The sequence below is a fragment of the Prinia subflava genome, chromosome 6 (genome assembly GCF_021018805.1).
Source record: "Prinia subflava isolate CZ2003 ecotype Zambia chromosome 6, Cam_Psub_1.2, whole genome shotgun sequence".
NCBI lineage: Eukaryota > Metazoa > Chordata > Aves > Passeriformes > Cisticolidae > Prinia > Prinia subflava.
The window spans coordinates 30,188,414-30,210,177 of record NC_086252.1 but is presented as its reverse complement, the minus strand read 5'-3'; the positions used below and the strand labels follow the sequence as shown (position 1 = coordinate 30,210,177).

General features: G+C 43.1%; 1 protein-coding gene across 2 annotated transcripts in view; it reads left to right on the top strand.

The window, feature by feature from the left end:
* Positions 1-21,764, top strand: part of ESYT3 (extended synaptotagmin 3) — a 38,752-nt gene that overhangs the window by 12,827 nt on the left and 4,161 nt on the right. For both annotated transcript variants that reach the window (XM_063400915.1, XM_063400914.1), the window contains 19 exons: positions 2,152-2,193; positions 3,014-3,148; positions 3,629-3,705; positions 6,948-7,014; positions 7,602-7,691; positions 8,706-8,761; positions 11,230-11,350; positions 12,307-12,480; positions 12,994-13,076; positions 13,479-13,527; positions 14,156-14,245; positions 15,092-15,154; positions 15,249-15,317; positions 16,541-16,606; positions 17,962-18,048; positions 18,865-19,014; positions 19,534-19,970; positions 21,005-21,094; positions 21,615-21,746. In XM_063400915.1, the coding sequence (XP_063256985.1) occupies positions 3,050-3,148; positions 3,629-3,705; positions 6,948-7,014; positions 7,602-7,691; positions 8,706-8,761; positions 11,230-11,350; positions 12,307-12,480; positions 12,994-13,076; positions 13,479-13,527; positions 14,156-14,245; positions 15,092-15,154; positions 15,249-15,317; positions 16,541-16,606; positions 17,962-18,048; positions 18,865-19,014; positions 19,534-19,970; positions 21,005-21,094; positions 21,615-21,746 (2,000 nt within the window). In that variant the 5' untranslated portion in view covers positions 2,152-2,193; positions 3,014-3,049. The remainder of the gene's footprint in view (positions 1-2,151; positions 2,194-3,013; positions 3,149-3,628; positions 3,706-6,947; positions 7,015-7,601; positions 7,692-8,705; positions 8,762-11,229; positions 11,351-12,306; positions 12,481-12,993; positions 13,077-13,478; positions 13,528-14,155; positions 14,246-15,091; positions 15,155-15,248; positions 15,318-16,540; positions 16,607-17,961; positions 18,049-18,864; positions 19,015-19,533; positions 19,971-21,004; positions 21,095-21,614; positions 21,747-21,764) is intronic.

The following is a 21,764-nucleotide window of genomic DNA, read 5'->3' as shown; positions in this document are numbered from 1 at the left end:
TCTGTGGTGTTCTCTGCAAGCCCAGTTGTGTCAGCCCAGGAGCCCCTTGGTGGTCTTTGCTGGAGCCTTTGAGCTCCAGCAGTGCCATTCCTTCTGTCTGTCAGAGGAAACTGAGGCACCAAGTGCCTGGGTAGGAGCTGGGTTGCAGACACCTGAATGAGGGGGTGTCAGGTGGGTGGGAATGTACCACAAATATCTGCTATCACAGCATCTGAGGTGTGACACAGTGCAGTGTGATTCACTGCAGTTGCTTCAGGAGTTTGCTGTGGGCCATCGGTGGTTCAGGTGTCTGTGGCACAAATAATAAATTCAGTTTTACTTTTTCTTCAGGTGGGTCTACCTACAGCCTCATTCTCGTGGGTTTTGCCTCTTTCCTGATGCACCTTTGTGCTGTTTCAAGTCTCTAGGAGCCTTGCCTCTAGTGAATAATCCCAGACAATTTTAATGGTTTATAATGGCCCACATTTTCCTCTGTACATATGGGCTGTGACTTTCTCAGTGGGAAGAGGTAGCCGAAGAGTTGTCCTGTCCTTTCTTCTGGGTCACATCCCTCTCCTGTCTGGAAGATGTTTGGCAGAACAAGCTCACCATGCTACTTCCATCCCTGCTCTATCCTTCCTACATCTGGTCCCAAGCTGTGGCCCAAGTGCTGCAAGATGTTGGCACTTGGCAATTACATTGCAGCTGAGAACCTGGGATTTATGTGCCCTGGTGAAGAACCTTTAGGTGGAAGATGAAAGGCTGGCAGGTGAAGTGGAGGTCCCCTGATTCACATAATCTTCCTCCCTGTAAAATGTCAGCAGCAGTTTGTCTGTGTTGATTGTTCCTTCTGGTGTTGAGTTCTCGCTTCATCGTGCAAATAGACCTGTGCAGACTGACATTTCAGTGAACTTCTATTGTCTTAATGGAAAAATTGCTATTTAGAGCATCAAAAGAAACTTCTTACAAAGAATATGGTAATATTACTTTGGGATTTTTTAATGAGATCATTTGAAGCATTATTTGAGCAAGGAAAATGGGCTCTTCAATCATATATGAAGCTGTACTAAAAACAGACTACTGTCCATTCCATCCAAACATCTCTGAGCACCTCTCTGAAAGCTGATGATCAGTAAGCCTGTGCCTGAAAAGTGTAATTCACAGCTCTCTAAGAGGAGGTATTGTCCTACCCAATTACTATTATCAGGCTAGATGACAGTCAGGTTTCCTTCATATTCAGGCACTCTAACATCTATTCTGAGAAGATGCTGCAGTGTCCCTCCCTTCTGCAGTAACCTGTTACCAGCTTGTAACACCACTGCAAACACGACATCCATAAGGCTTTAATATGTGATTGTGGTGAGGTGATTGTAACTCTTCACTCAGCAGCTTCTTGCTGGGCTCTGAGAAATCAGTTACTTGAGAGTGGTCCCAGACCCAGTTGTGGTGACTAAGCAAGCCATCACTTCAGGGAACTGGCAGGATTTTGTAATGGCCATATACACTTCTTGTTGGCATTTGGACTTGGAAACATGGTGTATAAGTGACTATTTAATTTTAATTTGTTCTTACCGTCTTAAAAAGCTCTGTGAGGTGAAAACACTGGACTGTTACACATGATATTGTATGCTAATAGGCTTGAACTCTTACAGGGCTTATTTTCCCTGAAGCCATTGGCACCATGTTGATATTAGTGGAGAAATGCTGCCACAACCATCACCTGAGTTTCCAAAGCAGGTTCTTGTTTTCCAAAGTGTGACGTCCTGGTTGAGGTGAGCGAGTACAGGAAACAGGTCCTGCACAGCTCATGATCTTAAGGAGAAGTAGGTTCTTGTGGCTTCCCCAGGCATGACAAAGAGAAGGATGAGAAATCTAATGCTGCTTACATCATGAACAGGATGTGACACTGGCTTTAATCATGTAAATGTGCCCAGAGGCATACTGATACCTCAGTGCACATGGGTTCTTTTGTCTTTTACTAGTCTTTACTGGCTTATTTGCATTTTACAATTTTTCAAGAAGGTAGTAAATTATAAAGGATGTATGTATGAAGGCAGAAGGATCTCAGCTTACTCTAACACTTGTTCCACACTCCATGCTACCTTTTGCATGTGTTGCAGTGTGCTCAAACAGATGACACGTGGCACTGACTTTATTTTTCTTTGCATCCAGGTTCACTTCCCTGATGTTGAACGAGTGGAGTGGCTGAACAAGGTGAGAAGCTCTGAACTCCAGCTGGTGAGGCCGCCTGCTCTGAGCTGCATCCCTCCCATCCAAATTCTGTGGGACAAGTCTGAGAAAGTTATTAAATTACTACAGTGTAGCTCAATTGTATCAGTGCCTGTACTGAAGTATGGAGTCACTTAAGTGTGAGGTTGCCACTGAGGTTGAGAGCCCAGTGTGAGCCTGGTTGACAGAAGTTTGATAGAATCAACAACACTTCATTCTGAGACTAAAAAGAAAAAGCAAGTGTTTGTCTGTATATATGGATACATACATGTGTATGTTATTATTATTATTTTAGCAAACTTGATGGTATCTCCTCTTACCAGGAGGGTTCCCAGAGAGCACTGAGGCAAATGCTCCCATCAGCAGGTGCGATCAACCTCTCAAAGCAAAACAGCTGGACTTGCAAATTAGCATCCAGTGACTATCCTCTTTTTTGATTTTTTTTTAGCAATTTTTCTTTTTTATTTAAAAACTCATCTCAGTCCTCTCTAAATAAACCTAACTTCAGGGAACATTGTGACACTTTAGAGTAATTAGGGGCTATTGTGCTTTAGAAATTTAACCCTGGGCTTTATTGGCTCTCTATGGTGATGAAAACTCACCCTTCAGTTCCTATAACAAATTCCAGTTCTGAGGAACAGAGATGGATTCTTCCAAAAGGATAACCTAAGTGCACAAAGTTAACTTGGTATTTTAAAGGGACAGATATTAATAGCCAGGTTCTGCAATGGGTGTGTCTGTTTCTCAACAAAATGTTTCTTATTCAAAGAATCTTCAGTGTGTTCCTGCTTTTGCCATTCTTTAGGTCCTTGTACAGGCTTGGCCATACTTTGGAACAGTCATGGAAAAAACATTTAAAGAAGTTCTTGAACCAAAAATCAGAGCAAAGAGTGTACATCTGAAAACATGCACCTTCACCAAGATCCACTTTGGCGAGAAGGTAGTGGGAATCTTTTATACTGCTTGTGGTTCACCCTTTTCTGAGAAGTTCAAGTGCAAGGGGAGTGAAATGTTCAGCTCTGTAGTATCTTTAGCATCTTCACCATGAAGAAAGGATCATACAGGAAAGACACACATCTCTTCCCACTTGCTGTCAGTATCCTGGGACTGGAGATAGAAAAAAAAAGGACCATAGCCATGTTTATTTCTGTTGTACCCTTCCAACAGGAGTTTTCAGTGTTCTCTAAGGCTTGCAGGATGGTCTAGGGTTGCTTGCAACTAGCCCTGTGTTTGAGGACTACCAAGGCTGTTCTGTCTTTAAAAAAAAACCTAGTATGGTATACCCATATTTTACATGCAGTTTTGCAAAGTATTTAATTAATGCTTCTATACTCAAATTCATCAAAGTGAGTAGGACTTTTCCCTTGTGCTTAGCTTGATACATGTTGACTATGTTGTATCTTGCTTGTCACTATTTCAGTGCCCTAGAATTAATGGAATAAAAGCCTACACCAAAGAAATTGATAGAAGACAAGTTACCCTGGACCTGCAGATCTGGTAATGTTGCATCATTGATTATGTTGGTGGTTCTTAATTTACTGCCTGTGTGTCATGCTGGACTGGGCATGGTGCACTCAGACGAGCCTAGAATGACGTGAGATAATCTGTCTCCCAGCTGGATGTGCTCAGTAGTGACAAAAGTGAAATGTGCATCAGTCTCTAGACCAGAAATAACCTGCACAGCTCTGAGTGTTACCTGCTCTGGCTTATCACAGCTGCCATGGGTATAAGAATGTTTCCCTTGAGAACCCAAGTTTTCAAACTGTCTTTGCTGTCCTCAGGAAAGCTCTCAAGTCTGGAGGTGCTCGGTCTGTCTTGCCCACTGTGGTTTCTCATTAGTCCAACCTCTCCAGTTCTTCCAGAACTACTTGTACTATTTATTTTTAATTCCTTCCTCTAGATTAATCCTCTGTTTTAGTCTACATTTTTTCTGTGTGCCATCCAACACATTTGGGTTTTTTTGATTACAGCTGTTCTCTGAGCAGAATACTGCCTCTAGCTCTATTAATAACAACAACAACAAAATTAGATAAAACATTTAATACCTCCCAGGCTGTTCTGAATGAGCTTGTATGTTTTGTTTACATCAGAGCCATTGCAGAGCTAAACTCTCTCCTGGTTTAGCCCTGAAGAGTGGAATTGCTAGGGGAATTACCACTTGCATGCTGCTGTAGCTCTGTAAGTTTAGTGAGTGACTGAGCTGCCTAATATAAATGGCTTTTCGTGGTAGTGCCAGGAAAAAGCTGTGAAATTACTGACTCTCTTGGCAACAGCACAGAGCTCCTCAGAACTGTGCCTGCTGCTTACTGTGGCAGTGGTGTGGCAGCATCCCCAGCCCTGGCAGAGCATCATTACTCCCTGTAAATTCACATGCTTGGTTTTCAGTCAGGAGTTTCAGTGCTGTTGGCAAAGTGCTCTTTGTAATACCTAGGTCAGTGTTAGGGCCTTTGGCAAATCATTTGTGCTTTCCATGTTGAGTCTGAGAGATCTGATGCCTTTTAAGCCTCGCAGAAGGTTGCTGCTGTTCTCTGCTAAACTGCTTCTCCCACATGCTCATTTTCACTGTCTTTTGACAATCCTCTGCAGAGGGATTCCCTCACCTCTGCATTCCAATCCCTCTGGCAGACCCATCAACATCTCCAAACTGGCCAACCTCTTCTGTTCCTGGTGCTGATAACCTAACCAAGCTGATGTCATCTGATAGCCCCAGTATTTTCTCTATTCACACAGAAGTGTGCTGTGTGCTTTGCCTCTCTGGTGGGGGTTTCTTCTCTAGGGCTGCATCAAGGCCTCAGCTTCACTTGTTCATGTGTTAACATCAGTGTCTGCAGCTAAGCTGTGCTGTACATCCTGCAGTGTCTGCAGGAGATTGTGTTGCAAATCTATGATCAGTGCTATTATTTTTCCACCCTCCACAAGTGGGTAAAGCACAGTCCTGTGTGGGGTGGAGGGGCTCAGCCTTTTAAGTGTCAAGGCTGGAGTTTGGCTCAGGTGTGCTCTGGGGCAGGACAGCAGAGAGCACAGCAGGGCTATGCTGCACAGAGGAGCAGATGGAAGCACGAGCAGCTGGGACTGGAAATGAGGAATAAACTAGTGAACAAAGTTCATCCTTCCTACCAAGCACCCTGGCAGGGGGATGATACCTGTATGAGGCAGACATAAGGCTAATTAAAGGCTCAGGCTCTGGTAAGACTCCTCTGACATCTTTACTGGAGAAAAGAGACATCTGAGGCTGAGTGGAAAGAGTTTTTGACTGTGTGGAAAGGTAGAAAGGCTATAAATTGAAACACCACAGCTCTTACTTGTTGTGTTAGACATTTGCAAAAGCTGAATTAAATCCTCTTGGATTAATTACTACAAATTGAGGAACTAATTTTAGCTTCTCATTTAGAATTTCATTGTAACAATGCTCTATTAGCACCCAGTATAATGACCTGTAAGATAATGTCAAAATTGTAGGAGTTAACAAACATAAAATAAGTTTAATTATGCCACTAGCTTTTAAGAAAGATTGTGTTAATTTTGGCATGGTTTGTGAGGTTGGAAATAAGAAATGAGAATGTTCTAACATTTAAAGGCACTTTATTCTGTGTGTTATGAGCTCCTAAAATTCTGTTAGGTGACTGTCTGTATACAAATATACAAAGAACTTTGCTTGCAAAAATGGAGGCAAATTCACTGGGGTTGCACAGTCTTGGCACATTTTTTGGGGGGGAGGGAATCTTTATTTGCAAATTACAGTTTGAATATGTGGCAACTGCAGCACTATTTGCCTATATACATGTGGTCAGAGCAGAACTCTCCTGCCTTTTTCCTTTGATTATGAAGTTATGCATGCAGGCAGCAAGCACAGCACATTCACTGCTGCAGTACCTTTACACCCTGCTTTACCTGCAGGGTGTTTGTGTATCTGCATCCAAAGCTATTTCTCAGAGGGCTGAAAGGGAACTTGGTAGCTCCCATCAATTGTTTTCTGCCAGAGGCATCAACAGATCTTACAGGTTCTGCTCCCTGGGGAGTCTCTATTGGTTTCTGCATAAGGTGATATTTGTACTTTAATAAAAGTCTAAGATGCTTTCCAAATTGCCAAAGTACTGCATTCAGCATTTGCTTTATTTAAAGCCTGATGTTCTCCATGGCAACTGACCAAAACCTGATCTAAGTCCTTGTCTTTGAATTCAGCCTCAAGAAAACCGAGTTATTTGTAGTGATAAATTTGTCCTTCAAGTGGGCTTTTGGGTTGTGGTTAAGGGTGATCTGTGGGCTTTTTGGGTGTGGGCAAGGTGGGAACCCCATAAGTAATGGCAGGATGGCTCTGCACCAGCTTGGGATCTGGGTGGGCAGAATGTGGGATGGGATCAGGTTTTTGACAGAGAAGGGAGCAAGAGGGCAATTGGGCAATTGCTCTGACCTTGAATTTTAAATGAGCATCTTGGTCCCATTCTTGGAGCAAGCTTGTTTCAGCCAACCACCAGTCTTAAAAATGGAAAAGTAACTTGGAAATACAGATGCTGCTTCAGTGTTTTACAGGTACATCAATATCCCAGCTGACTGCAAGGTTTTTCTTGTGAAAGATCTGACCTTTGTTCAGCTTCCCTTTTTCAGTCACTTGAAAATCCATCTCTGCCTGTGGGATCATGTTGTCAATCCTTAAACCAATTACATTTGTGCTCTGCACAGCCCCAAATTTCTCATGGGACTATTGCAAACTGTGGAATAATGTGAGACTTTTCTTTCAGTTACATAGGGGACTGTGAGATTCACATGGATATATCGAAATTTAACCTTGGCGTGAAAGGTGTACAGGTGCGTGCATTGTCTGTTCAAGGCTGTGTGGGGCAGGAGGCAGCACCTCCCAGTGGGGAGGTCATGACACTTAACTGGGAAACCAAAAAGTGTCAGGCTTGGAATGATGGGCTTTATCTCTGTGCTCTTGGCTGGGGAAATGAGGCCTTCCATGGAAAGCACTTAAATTCCACTTCTAAACGTCATAGTGTGGCTCTTAAACAGGGTTGGTGCTGGAGCACTGAGTATGTGTGGGCCAGCAGCTGCCATTGGAGTTCAGAAGAGCTCAGAGTGTTGTTAGAGAACTTCAGAAGAACCAAGATGTTCATAAACTGGTGTAGTTTAAAGCTGTTCCTGGAATGTTGAAAGCTAGTAGACAAATGCTCCATTGTATGGCAGGATTGCAGAGAGACTCCACAAACACAGAAAGCATTGCCTGATACCAACAGCAATGGTTTAGGGGAAAAAGTTTTTTCCCCAAAATGTTAAATTCTGAATAAAGTTACCTCAGGTAGAATTTCTGAAATTATCCCCATGACTGAAAAGCACAGTTTTGAAGCTGCATTGTGACAGTACCTTAACACTGAGCTTTCCTGTTCTGTTTGCAGTTGTACGGGACATTGAGGGTGATCCTGGAACCTCTCCTAACTGATGCACCTTTTGTTGGAGCAGTGACCTTGTTTTTCATGCAGAAACCGGTGAGTCAGGAGTGAGCTGCTCTCTGCAGGCTTCTTGCTTCTTGGTCTTTGAGTGATACAAGCTGTCCATCACTGATAATCTAAACTGCATAACTGTGAATACCTCACAGTTCAGGTGCTTAAATGACAAATTCCTGATTGTTCAGTGTCCCTCTTGAACTCCTTAAGGATGTGAATTAATTCATTCCATACTTTTGGAGAAGTGCCTGAACAGTTACTTGCTTTACTCTAAGAATGAGAGGACTGTCCTATGGTGGCAGCACAGGAGCTGTTTCTGCAAGGTTTCTGCCTGGTGGATCTTCCCATTCATAGATTTTAAATGCATTCATTTTGGAGACCATTCAGTCATGGCTGCCTTTTGAAAGCTTGCCTGTTTAAGGTCATGTCCCTTGTACTCAATTGTGGTTTAATAAAATATGAGAAACCTTCTAGTCTTGTAAGAATCAGTTATCCTACAGCACACAGCTTTGCTTGTGGTTCATGCTCTGCTTGAATTCATGAAAGTCGTGTGTTTTTGATCTTCAATGAGGTGTTTTTGTGTTTAGATGTAGCAGCATTATTTTGGCACATGAAAGAGCCTCTTTTTATTTATTGTATGAACAGGAATAGACTCCTGACACTGGTGGTATTTGTAAATCCCCCTGCCTCAGGGCATAGGCCAAACCCTAAGTGAAAGGATGAGAAAACAACTCGAAAGTCTTACCAGAGTTGCTGAATTTCCTTCATGACCCCAAGGCATCTGTCAGTGGACATTGCTAAGGGCTGAATGCTGACTTTCCTTCTGCTTACAGGTTAAGTTCCAGTGATATCCTCAATTCAGGATGGCAGATAAAATAGATAAGGGAATTGATACCAGCTGTTGATTCTAATGTACAGATGCAATTGGTGGTGCAGGTTTTCCTTTCTTTAGACATCTGTCTTTGTTCTAGAAGCATTTTACTTTTAAATTCTACACTTATTTTGAAATAAATTTTAATAGACTGGTATAATATTTTCTCCCTGATCTTGTCGTAGCATTTGGAAATCAACTGGGCAGGCATGAGCAACCTTCTGGATGTCCCAGGGATTAAGTGAGTGTCTGCTTTGCTTTACTTTATTCTTTGAAAAACCTCTGGAAGTTGGGATGCAGTTCTTAAGTAACCATCAAAGCTGTTGTTGAGAGCACTGTGTGCAAGGTGTTGTGCTGATGTTCATCCCTTTGTATCTGGCTGTGCAAAACCCGAGGAGAGTTCTTTTTATGTTCTGTCAAAACTGTTTTAATCACTTCATTGCATTTAGGATGGAAATAGTAAATCCCCCAAACAACAATGACTTATAAATTAAAAAACCAGCCCTTTCTGTTTCCCATGTGCCAGTTATTTGCAAAGGTAAATGAAGTAGTTTAGACTGGCAGTTTGCTTATTTTTATTTACAGTAAAGTGTAAAAATGCAAGGTATCACAGAGTTGCAATGCCTCAGACAAACTCAAGTACAATCCATGATAAAGAGGAGTGCACCAGGTTTATAAGGAGAAAAGTTCTTTTCTTTCTGTGTAATCTGCTCACCTTTTAGGTGTTGCTCTTCTCCAGTGCCTCTTGGGTTAGTATTACATACATACAATTTGCACAGCAACGATGAAAATCTTAGTGAGTTTCAAACTGTTTCACCAGACTGGGGACTCAGTTTGTCCTTGCTCTTTGGTGTAAGGAGAAAATTCTGTTGCACAAGAAGAAAATACATGGGGTTACACAGCCATTGCCTTTCTCCCTTTCACTGCAAATGCAGACACTTCTGTTCCTCTCTGCTCCCCTGCAGCTCATGGTTTGCAGACTCATAGGAAGTGTCTGGCCACTTTAGGTGCCAGTTTATGCCTTAAAGATCCTCTGAAGGCTTTTGATGTTGAATGAGAGGAGCCTTCCTTTTTCTCTTAATTTGAGGCCTGAGAGGCCTTTTGCCCTGAAGTTTAGCCTGAGAGCTCCAGTTTTTATCAGAGGAATTAATCTGTTCTTTTCTGACTTGGTTTCCCTAATCCTTGCAGGGAGAAGGCATGTAGGTGTTCCAGCCTACAGCCTCTCATATAATTAAGTGCAAATTTGGTGTCCTAAATTTTTACTGCCTAGTTCTCCCACAGGGATTTGCAAGCAGAAACCTTTGCTTGTTCCTCAGCAGTGCAATGAAAGCTGGGAGCAAAACATGCCTGACCATGAATGGGCTGAAGTACAGGTTGAACAAGAGCCCTTCCTGTCAAATGAATTTGGCTCACTTAAGATAGCAAATAAACTGGATGCAGTCATCTGTCCTCACATATAAGCTGTGTTTAGTTGGGTGTACCCTGAGACTTGAGAGAGGGGACAATTCTGTGACATTCCTGTGGGGTTTTTTATTTACAGGAAAGCCAAGAGCCTGACCAAGGTTCCTGGTTTACCATTTGGAGTAGAAGTCTTTCCTTATGTTCTTTGTGTGTGAATCCAGCCTTCTCTGTGAACTGGAACAATTTTGTTACAGTCTTACCCTTATAACCGCTACATCTATCAAGAGGATGTCTTTCAGATACTTGGTGCTCTTGAGTTTTCCTCTTAATATTGGGTTTGCTCATGCCAGGTTGTACTGGTGTGTTCTAATCCTCTCATTAATCATATGGAGAGTACTTGAACATCTGTGATAGCTGGATGCTTCTTACACCTGCCATACAAAAAGAGCAACAGTAAAGAAAAGATTTGAACTGAAAAGCTAAAAATGTGCAAGTTGTAATTAGGCTGGAAAGTTCCTTGAACCTCAAGATAGTGCCCTCAATTCAAGTGTGGTCTCCAGTTATTTCAAATGAAATTTTCCTTCTTAGTGCAAAATCTGCCAAGATCCAGAACTTTATCTAAGAAATGAGCCTTTCTTTTTTTTCCATGTGTCTGGCCTCTTCAGTTTCGTGAAAAGGTCTCAGCAAGTGGCCAAGAGTAGGCATCAGTGTGTGCTGTGGCCATTTCTAAGTCTAAAAACAAACTACCTCGGGGTCCTTAGCCCCCTGTGAAATGCTGAAACTTCCTGATTTCCTTCTCCCCATGTCCATCTCTGGTGTCACTCCTAAGGAAACCCAGAAGGCACTTGAGTTTGACGTGTTTGGGTGTGTGCATGAAGATTTCTCACAGCCTAAGCTCCCAGTTATCTTTACAATGATGAGCCAAATTCACACCCTGCAACACAGCTGCTCCATATTGCAAACCAGCACCACTAAATTGAAGTTGAACGGCCGCTCTGCAGCTCTTTCATAGAGTCTTAAACTTTGGAAAAGATCTTTATAGATCACCAAGTCCAACCATTAACCTAATACTGCCAAGCCCATCACTAAACTATTTGTCTAAGCCTTTTTACAAGTCTTTTAAATGCTTCCAGGGATGATGACTCATCCCTTTCCCTGGATATCCTGTTCTAATACTTGACACTACTTTAGGGGGACCTAGACTGCACCACTCACTTTGCAATGCCCCTTTCTTCCACCATGCCTCATTTTCTCGTTCTGATTTGACTGATTGAGGAGACTGAGGTTGCCTTTTTCCCCCACCTGCAGTGTAATGTCAGACTCACTCATTCAAGACTTCATTGCTGCCCGGCTGGTTCTACCGAACAGGATCACAGTGCCTCTGAAAAAGAACATGAACATTGCCCACTTGAGGTTCCCTGTCCCCCAGGTGAGTTGTTTCTTCAGTGACAGAGTGTTTATCTACCTGAGTGTGCAGCTGCCACCATGTGGATGCATCCAAGCTTAGTGTCTTTGGATGCTGCATCAGATCTTTCAACCTGAATTGTGGACTTTTGGTAGTGTTTCAGAAACATAAAAGCAATGTTGGATAGTTCATAATTTGGGAGGGAGAGACATGTGCACTGGGAGCTCCTACCCTCTCTACATGTCATAAGGAGTCTGTTTGTACTCTGAGCTCGTTTACCAATTAAAGCTTTAATCTGTAACTGCAGATCTGTGGTATATGCAAATGAGAGGATAAATACATAAGCAATGAGTGTCAGGCTATTTAATATTTTTGCTAATGCTGTGAAGAGGTGTAAGTAGGGAACCTGGAGGATAACATGTATTTCTTACAGAAAAAAATCTCCTAAATATTCAACATATCCAGGTCTTCAATCTCCTTCATCCATCAAATACCTAATACACCTACTAATGAGGATAAATATAAATCAGTGACAAAGACATTCTCCCTGTTGCAAACTTGCATCACTAAATTGAAGTGGAATGGCACCCGTGCAATAAAATCAGAACTTGCCAATGAGTGCTTAGTTCCTCCTTCAGTCAGTGGGAGTTGATCTTTACACTTGATTTGACTGTGGCTGTAATGCCATGTGCATATGTATATTTCGATTTAAAAATAAATTGAATAATATTTCCTACACAGTTATCTAGACTGAATTGTGCATTTGTTTAAGGGGGCTTTTCCCCCCCTCTAGTTAAATGGCGGAAAGAGTGTTTTATTACAGCTGTCATTGGAAATGTACTGCATGAAACTGCATGTCTTAGCAGAACTGTCATGGTGACTACCCTTGCTGCCTGAAATAAACAGTTTAAGGAGGCAGCATATTATAATTACCCAAATATTGCATTTTCATGACCAGTTCTGTATCTCATTTTTTCCAGGGAGTAATAAGGGTTCATCTGTTAGAAGCTGAGAACCTTGTCCAGAAAGACAATTTCCTTGGTGCCATCAGGGGGAAGTCTGATCCGTACGCTCTCCTCCGCGTTGGCACCATGCAGCATAGAAGCAAGACAGTGTCCCGAGATCTTAATCCCATCTGGAATGAGACATTTGAGGTACTGAACCTTTTGATCTTTCCATCTGTAGGATACACAGCCATTCACATCTCTGTGCTTGCAGGACCTTCTCCTAGCTGACTGCACTGGGACTTCCTTGTTTCTTGGTTGAGGCATTTGTGTCCCTTAGCCAAGTTCAAATTTACATTGTAAACTTGAAATGTCATTCAGGTTGATCTGATTTACATGTGTGGGTTTTTGGAGGAGGTGAAAAGCACTGCTTTAAATATCAATCAATGCATCAGCTGCAGGCTGCTCTAGCATTGGTTCCTCTCTGTTTATTAGGGATGCCAGTTTGAGGGGTTTAACTTGGAGCTCAAAAACAAGCAAACAATACGGAATATTTTCACCTATAATCAATTGTATTTGTTATGCATTTAACTATAAGAAAGAATAGGGAATGTCCTTGATGTGTTAGACAGCTGTCAAGTGTCATGCTCTTGTCAACAGCCTAAGCCTGAATATGTATATGTGAATGCTTTTTATTTTAATCCATACCTCTTTCTCCTCCAGTTTGTTGTTCATGAAGTGCCTGGTCAGGACTTAGAAGTGGATTTGTACGATGAAGATCCAGATAAAGATGACTTTATGGGCAGGTAAATTAGCAAGACCTTTGATCAGGGTCCAGTAGCCTCTGCTGTGGGACACCTGAGTTACTCAGACTGGAAATTTAATACTGTTGGAAGCAATTCCCTTTGCCCAGATATTGATACCACGTAGTTAGTTCCTAGTGCAACTAATGTTGAACAAGGTTACACTCCTGCAGGGAATCCTAGGAAGTTATTAAAAGTGATAGTTACCTGAGATTTACTTCAAGTTTATTTCAGTTTTGGAAATACTTGAAGGAGGAGATTTCAGGAGTATAAGTGTGTTCCTGCACATGTGTACACAGGTAATGTGGAGAAGCTGTTATTTGGAACAGACTTAAGAGTGGGCTTTTAGGGTGGTTTATGCTGTATGCCTCAATATACATTGAAATGTTGCTTTTTGCCTTTCAGCTTGCTGATAGGCCTAGTGGATGTAATGAATGACAGAACTGTTGATGAGGTAAAGATCACAGCTCATTTCTAAATGTGCCTGGTGGTGTATGCCTATATGCACTCATTTGTGCTACTCCTCTGCTACTAGGCTGTTTCTTTGTACTTAAAGCTTCCTTGCACACTGGCACTGTGGTATTTTCACAAAAATATAATACCAAAGTAGCCATTACATTAATTTTTATGATCAGGCTGGTAACCCCAGAGAGCCCTGAGGTTATGCTGAGCCAGCAGTGGGGTATCTTGTTGATACCTTGTGTCCCATGTGTACGAAATGTTTTGTACAAAGCTGCAGATAAAGTTTGGTGAAGCAGCCTGTTTGCTGAGGGAAGAAATGATCTGACCTTACTGTGGTTCATCCTGCAACCCAGCACTCTACAAACAATGCGTGTCTTATGCTGCTGTTGGTTGGAAATATCCACATGCTTTGCCTGTATATGGGCATCTTATTTTTATTTTCTTATGCTTTGTACCTAAGTAGATGGACATGCTACAATTTAAGTGTCAAAAATGCAAACTAAGGTGCTCAGACTGAAGTTCATGTTGTCTAGTGTGTGTAAGTCTCAGAGTCTGCAACACAAATATAAAAGCTACTCTGCCTCTCAGTTCTCAAGCTGCTCTTTGTTATCTCCATGCAGTGGTTTCCCTTAAGTAAGACGACAAGCGGACACTTGCATTTAAAACTGGAGTGGCTTTCACTAGTAAACGACCAAGAAAAGCTACATGAGGTGAGTGTATTTGCATAAAGGATTCAGGTACTCTGATCCCTGTCCAGTCATCAACAAAGGAGTGTGTAAAATTAGAAACCCCAGGCAAATTCATGGGAGTTTATTTTTGTCTGGCAAAGTTTTGATGTGATTCCCTCCCTGCCACTCCTGCAGAGGAAAGGCGTTTGCTTGCCCCAGGTCTCTTGGTAATTCAGGAGTAACTCAAATCTGGCAGCTCTTTTTGCTTGGATTAGCAAACCTTTGTTTGACTCACTGCAAAGTGGCTTCTCTGGGGTTTTTTCTTTCACATTTTTTCTCCTCCCTCTTCATCTAGGATTTGTGTTGGACCCTGGACCCCTGAAATAATCTGTACTAGTCATAGGCAAATACCCAGCACTGGTGCTTGGTAGGGCCATGTTTCCAAATAGTGTGTTGTTTGTCCAGCAGAATTGCTTGGATAAAACCCATCTCCCAAAGGGGCTGTTTCATCATAACCAAGCAAAACCATTTGAGTTCCACTGAAGTGAATAAAATTGTTCCCAGGCTTTGTTCTGCTGACACTGGATTCATGTTGATGTATGTGGTTGAACATGTTTTCAGGTGTCGTGCTGCAGTGGGGAACCCAACCAGTTCTGCACTGAGAGATTGACAAACATTAAAGGCAGTGAATTGAAGAGAGTTACACATTATCTTACTGGTCTGCTGTACTGACTTTGGCTTCTCTAAATTGCAAGTTTTAAGAGAAAGGCAGAGAGCTGCTTAGCCTTCAGAAGCTGCCCTTGGAATTTTGCTGTGTTTTCCATTGTCCTTGGTGGATGATCATGACTACTTTGTGTTTGATTTGTTTTATCTTTCCCTGCCTTTAAGGATAAGAAGGGTTTGTCTACAGCAATTCTGATTGTCTACTTAGACAGCGCCTTCAACCTTCCTGTAAGTACAAACCCCATGCAGCAGCCTTGACTCCTAACCTCCTCTTTTTAAATACAACAAATTAATTGTTTTAAATACTCTTTCACTAACTCAGAAAAACCACTTTGAGTATTCGAATGGTGAATGTGGAGCAAAGAAGATCAAAAACAACAAGTACCTCAAGGTAAAACTTATATTCTTCTCCCATGCTTGCAAAACAATGTTCTGGATTGTGTGGTATCATAGGAACTGAAACTGGCAGTGGTTAAAAAGAAATAATCTCTCCACTGTCAGAATCTAAGTGAGCAGGGGTTCAAAACAGTGACTGAAAGTCACCCCAGTGAAAGTGGGAATGCAATATGGAAACATTTAATTGTGTGTGTGGTTGTTTGTCTTTCTTACGCAAAAGAGAGCCTCCAGACATCAGACTTACTCATAATATCCTTTCTGCTGCTGCTACTCTTTCTTCCCTTGCTGAGCTGTTCCAGCTTGACATTGAGCAGGGAGGAATATGCTCATTTGTGGTAACTTTCCTGTCCACTGGAGACCTGGCCACCAGATTCCTCCCTGCTTGGCTTTAGAGGGATTCAGAGGCCCCTCTGTCTTTCATACCTTCTCTCTCATAGCTTCTGTTTACTTTTCCCCCCCAAATACTGCATTTTGCTACTGAGATGTAAATGGCAAATATAGGGAAGAATGTCTTTCTCCCTTCTTTCTTGAACAGGCTACTCACAAGTACAGCTGTGAGCTATGGAGTAAGCTTCCCATTCTCTCCAAGCAGCTCCTCTCCTAAATACCATCTTTACAATTTAGATGAGTTACCAGCACTGTGATACACATCACATTCAATAATCCTTAATTCTGGACCGCACTGTGTGCTCTTTGTATGTAGTGTTGTGCCAAAACCAGATCTTCAGCCTTAACTTCTATAACATTTGTGCAAAGAGGTTCCAGAGGTTCAGTATTGTTTCTTCCAGACAGGAATTGTTATTTGATGCCAAAGAGATGCCAATCTCCACTTCCAGCTGCTTTGGAGCAAGTCCTGAGCCTTGGAAATCAGTTCTGAGAGTCCTGGTTCAGACAGGAAAGATCAAGATTTCCCACTGAGCCTTCAGCTCTCTTCTCTGTTTCCTCCCAGCTTCTGACAAATTTTTAGCTGCTCACCTGTTGAAACCTAAATACATAAAACTTTGGCTTAAATGTGTACTCTTGATGGTGGAGAGTAAGACTGTGCTGTGTTACAGCTGGAGGCTTTCCTGTGTGCTACACTCCTCAGATGTCCCACATCCAGAAAATACTGTCAGTTTTCCAGCAGCTTACTTCAAGTGGTTTGATATTGCTTCCTGAAAACTATAAATTTTGTAATTTTTTTCTGCCTTCTTCTTTCTTCCTTGTATTAAATGACAGAAGATGGAACGAGAACCTTCCTCCTTTGTCCTGCTCACAGTTGGGAACAAGACTCAGAAGAGTAAGGTGAGGCTGTTTAATTCTTCTGCTTTCATTGGATACTTTTCATCTTATGGGTGACTGTTTCCAAGTACCTCCTAGGAAGGGAAGGATTTCTTGTGAAGCTGATGTGAGGAGCAGTAGCTGGGGTGACAGCTGCAGAGCCTGGGAGTGGAGCCACTGTGTCACTGAGTTGTGGTGACGGAGAGTGTCTGATCAGCTGCTGTACACATGTGTAGTTCCGTGCCTGTGTCCAAGAGTTCATGTTGGCCCAGACACTCTAGTTCTATAAATCTCCAATCCAGCTCATGGTTTCTCAGAACAGGGTGTCATTTACATCAAGCTGGCCTTTATTCATTTCTCAGAGTCTTTCCTGGCTCCTGTGTATCACAGTTTTACTGTTTTGGTTTTGTGTGGGTTTTTTGGTTTTTTTTTTTTTGTTTGTTTTGTTTTGTTTTGTTTTTAACCCAGACAAGATGGATCTGCATCTCCTTCACTTAACTTTCAGTTCATTTTTCATTATTTAAAAATTACTTTTGCCTCATGAGTATGAGCAACAGCCGAGCTCTGCCCTCCCAGTAGTGTTCACTGTCCTGCAGCTGGATGAGCCCGTTGTTCTTTTGGACTCCCAGCAAATAGGAATGAATCCTGCTGGCTACATATGAGCATACAGTACTAGCACCTATTTTCCTTTGTTTCTTCCACCTGCTCCACCCAGAAATTGGGTTTTGCTTGCATTTTTACCTTTTCTGGCTTTCTCTTTCCCTGCCTCATCACCTGCCTCTCCTAAGCTGGGTCAGGCTTCCAGGCGTTCCCTGCTCCTTTCCACTTGCTGCAGCACTCATGGCCTGGCAGGGACAGCTGGTTTACACAGCACCCACAGTCTCCATGGGTGCTTTCCATGCTCTTTCATCTTTGAAGTGGATGGTGCTGAAGCTGTGCCCTCCTACTCTTCCCATGAGAGTACTACACCCCTGAAACTGCCCCTCCAGCTTTCCTGCCCTTCCCTGTCAGCTCCCTGCAGCTTTGGGAACTGGCTCAGAGTGCTGCAGGCTGGAGGCAGCGCTCGGGCTCTCCCTGGGTGGGAAGGTGGGAGGGAGGGAGCGGTGCCTTGCTGCAGGTGAGGCAGGCTGCTGGTCCAGGCAGCGCTGGTGGGGCCAACTGCAGCTCACCAGACTTGTTCTTTGGCATTTCCACGCCCCAAAGAACTTGTTCTGGTTTTGCCAGAGACTTTGCTTCCATATGCTTCTGACCTGGAATTTCCACTCTCTCCATACAGCTGGGGTGTAGCATCACTCAGGGTCACCATGGCCCTCTCTGGTGATCAGTGTCATGGATTTTTTGCTTCTCAGAGGCTAAGCTAATGTATGTTCTTGTTGCAGACCTGCAATTTCAGCAAAGATCCCACGTGGGGCCAGGCTTTCACCTTCTTTGTTCACAGTGCTCATTCCCAGTCACTCCACATTGAGGTGAGAGAAAAGCCTTTCCTTTGAAGACCAATTGCACATCTGTAGGAAGAAAACTCTTCTGTGGAGCTCAGTGCTGGTTGCTTCTCTGTGGAATTGTCACATACTGGGTTCCTCCTGCTAAAAGGTGGAAGAAGCACCTGTTGCACAGACAATTCTGTATTAGGTGGTGGTGGTATCTACCTTTTTTGCTATTTACCTTTGTTCTAGCATCATGTAATGTGCAGTATCTTAGTTCAAAATGTGGGATATTTCTAGCTGCAAAGTCCAAAGGACGTTTCATACAGGTTTGTGTGTAGTAAAAGCATCAATATTTTGCTGTCAGAAATTGCAGCCTTCATGATTCTCAACCAGAGCCCTACCTCTCCACCTCTGTGTTCTGGCTCATTAAGGCCACCCTGTCTCTCATTAGCAGCATTGCAGCCACAGCCAGTTCTGTGCCTGGTCACTTGGATACAGAAAGGAATTGAACTTGAAAGGTGTTTACCTAAAACATGTAGAAATTTAGATCAATTGCTATCTCAGCTGCTTAGGACATTGTCTCCAAAGCAAGCAAGGAAAATCAAGTAAATCTCAGGAGGGCATGTTTCTTCTGCTAAAGCAGTTCTTTCTCTGCATAGTTAGAGATGGGATTTTTACTCCAAATGTACTAACTTGTCACACTCCTGAAATAATGGCATCACCCATTTGGATGTAACCTAACTGAAGCAATAAGCTAATTTTAGTTTCTGTCTGGAATACCTTCTTGCTTTGCTGCTCCCAGTGGTAGCTTCCCATTTTGCCAGCTAATAAAAACTTCTGTTTTCTTCCATCCCCCAGATAAAAGACAAGGAGAGGGATAGTGCCTTGGGAACTTCAGTGATATGTCTCTCCCACTTACTTAAGGACCCAAACATGACTCTGGATCAGAGATTCCAGCTGGACCATTCCAGCTCAGACAGCTTCATTAAGATGAAACTTGTATTGCGGGTAAGTTGTTCTTTCCCTTATTCACCCGGTTTCCCCTGCAGAAGCATCCAGTTGTAACCAGGCAAAAGAGATGAAAGGTGGGTGTGGAGAAAGGCAGCTTTGCCTCACAGTTGAGTAGAAAGTAGAAGTGTGATAAGGTATTTAAGTGAAATTAGGAATGTATGGTGGAGTTGAGAGGTATCCCTGGGGCTTCCTAAAACTTAATGCAGTGCCATGGCTGAAAATTTTCTCACAACAATAAAGAATTGGACTGAGAAAATCTAAGCTGGGGAAATCAGCACTGATGCTTAGGAGTTGTTTCCTCACCGTGCTCTGGATCAGTGCTTAGACACTGCTGAGTACAAACACAGTAGGATGAGATGAGAGAACACCACAGTGAGTCCCAGGGGCCCCTTTCATCTCTAATGGAAGATTCCCACTGTTAGAGTTTTGTGGTGAAATTTCCTCCTGGGTGGTAATGCTGGCATTCACCCCAGTGCTACAGGAGCAGCACTCACTGTCTTCCCTTGTGATTTTTAGGCATTGAAAGTTGAAGAACCTGATCCACAGAGAGTCAAGGCTGGTGTCAATAACTCAAAGCCAGGTCCTGTTCGTGTCACAGAGAAAGCTGGAAACCAGCAGAAGTTTTCCTCTCCACCACAAGTCTCGAAAGTACCTCCCATGAGCAAAGACTCTGCAGCACTTGAATCCCTGCCAAAAAAGGACAGTGGAGAAGACCTGGACACTAAAGACAGTTCAGGAGCCCCTGTACCAAGTGAAACTGTGTCTGGCCTTGATGAAGCAGAGGGCAAGCAAAATCCAGAGCATGGCCCACCATCAGCATTGCCCAGCGGAGCAGTGGCCATGGCCACCCTGCCTGTCCTGCAGGAAATGAGGGTGGCACCCAGTGTCACTTCACTGGGGTCCCTGCCTTCTTCCTGCTTTGAATTAAGCAGCAGCAACCTGGACATTCATAAGTAGGTGTTCTTCCAGCTGAATTGTTCTTCTCTTGGGAAAGTTTAAGTGTTACTGTTGCATAGAGGTGAACTCAAGGCTGCTAAGTCATTTGCAGTCTTGGGTCTCAAGTCACCTTACAAAGAATTGATCCAAATATTCCAGTCAACAGTGAAGTAAATTACAGGGCACTGTCAGAGCAGGTGTAAAGGGAAAGCATTCACTCTATGGCTCTCCTAAGAGTGCTGCATGTGTTGGCTTTATATTGTTGAAGAGCTTCTCAGCACTCATTTAGCAACAGGATATTGGAAGTCTGAACATCTCAATTCTGTAAAAACTTAAACGCTTGATAGGCACCTCTGGCTTCTTAAAGCTCTGAACGTGTTTATTCAACATATTTTAAGACTGATAATGCTGTGAACACAGTTTTTGTGGATATGTGTGCTTGTGTGTGTCCTTCCCAAACTGCTCTGTCAGGCAGGATGGAGAGAAGGATTTGTCTCTCCTGGAGCACAGAATGGAGCTTCTGGAATCCTTAATCAACAGAAGTTACAAAGGCCCATCTCACTTAAGAGAGCATCAGAGTAGTTGGAAACCTGAACATTAAACTCAGCTCCAGCTGCAATTTGGTGAATTGGTGACTGGTGAATTCTCTAGCTCTGAACAAGGCTTAATTTATAAACTATTTTTAAACATTTTTTAAGCAATGTTTTGGGTTTTAAGTCACTTTAATTACATGCAGAATGAAATACGAAAAGGGTCCCATTTTGCATATACAGACATTCCTGGGGGAATGTGTAACACACTAATCTGTATTTTGCTGCTCCATCCACAGTGGGCCACGTAGGGGCTGTTCTGGCAATTTGTGTTGTGGGACTGAAGTCGGGTACCTGTAGAGAAGGCAAGGACAGGGCTTCTGTGGAACCTCTGTGATCCAGCTGCTTCCTAGACAGCAAACCTTAGGATGCCAGGAGGAAGGATGGTGCCCTGAAAGCTGGTTTTAGTCTGCTTGTTCAGTGGCTGTGTTTAAAAGCCGTGACTGTGCAATGTCTTGCAGCGGGACTGAGATGCCTCTGGGGGAGATCCAGCTGACGGTGCGTTACGCTTCCATCCGGCAGAGCCTCGTGGTGCTGGTCAATGGCTGCAGGTAATGCTTGTGATGGCTCACAGAGCTCTCTGAGCTGTGTCAGTCACCCAGCAAAGCTGGAGCAGAGCCACAAGCAGCAGGAGATGCCTTAGCACTGGCTAGCTTCCAACTGGGCAGCCTCTCTGTGCCCAGCTCTGCTCAGTGCCAGCAGCAGGTCAGGGAGAGAGCCCAGTGAGTTGTGCTCAGTGAAGCAGAGATACTTCAACAGTCATCCACCCAAAATCTCCTCTGAGCAGCACTGACAACTGCTGTGTGTCTGGGGGTGTTGGGATAGTCTTTGTGACAAGGATTGATGCCTATGACTGAATATGTAATTGTTAATTTAGGAGCCACAATAAGTGGCCACACCCTCAGGAGTAAAAATTTTAATTAAACAAACTTAAAGTTTTATTTGCTTATGTTCCAATTCGTGAGATGAATGTTTTTGGCCAGTGAAGAGTTGGTCTGATTCCAAGAGAGCCAAGATATTAAAACACCCAATGGGAGAACCTGCCTTGCTTGTCTGTATTTCTTTTAACAGAAACTTGGTACCCTCTTCCAATCGTGGAGTCGATCCATATGTCCGTATATACCTGCTTCCAGACCGAAGATGGACAAGCAGGAAGAAGACTTCTGTTAAGAAAAAAACTCTGAACCCCCAATACGATGAGAAGTAAGAAAATGTAAATTA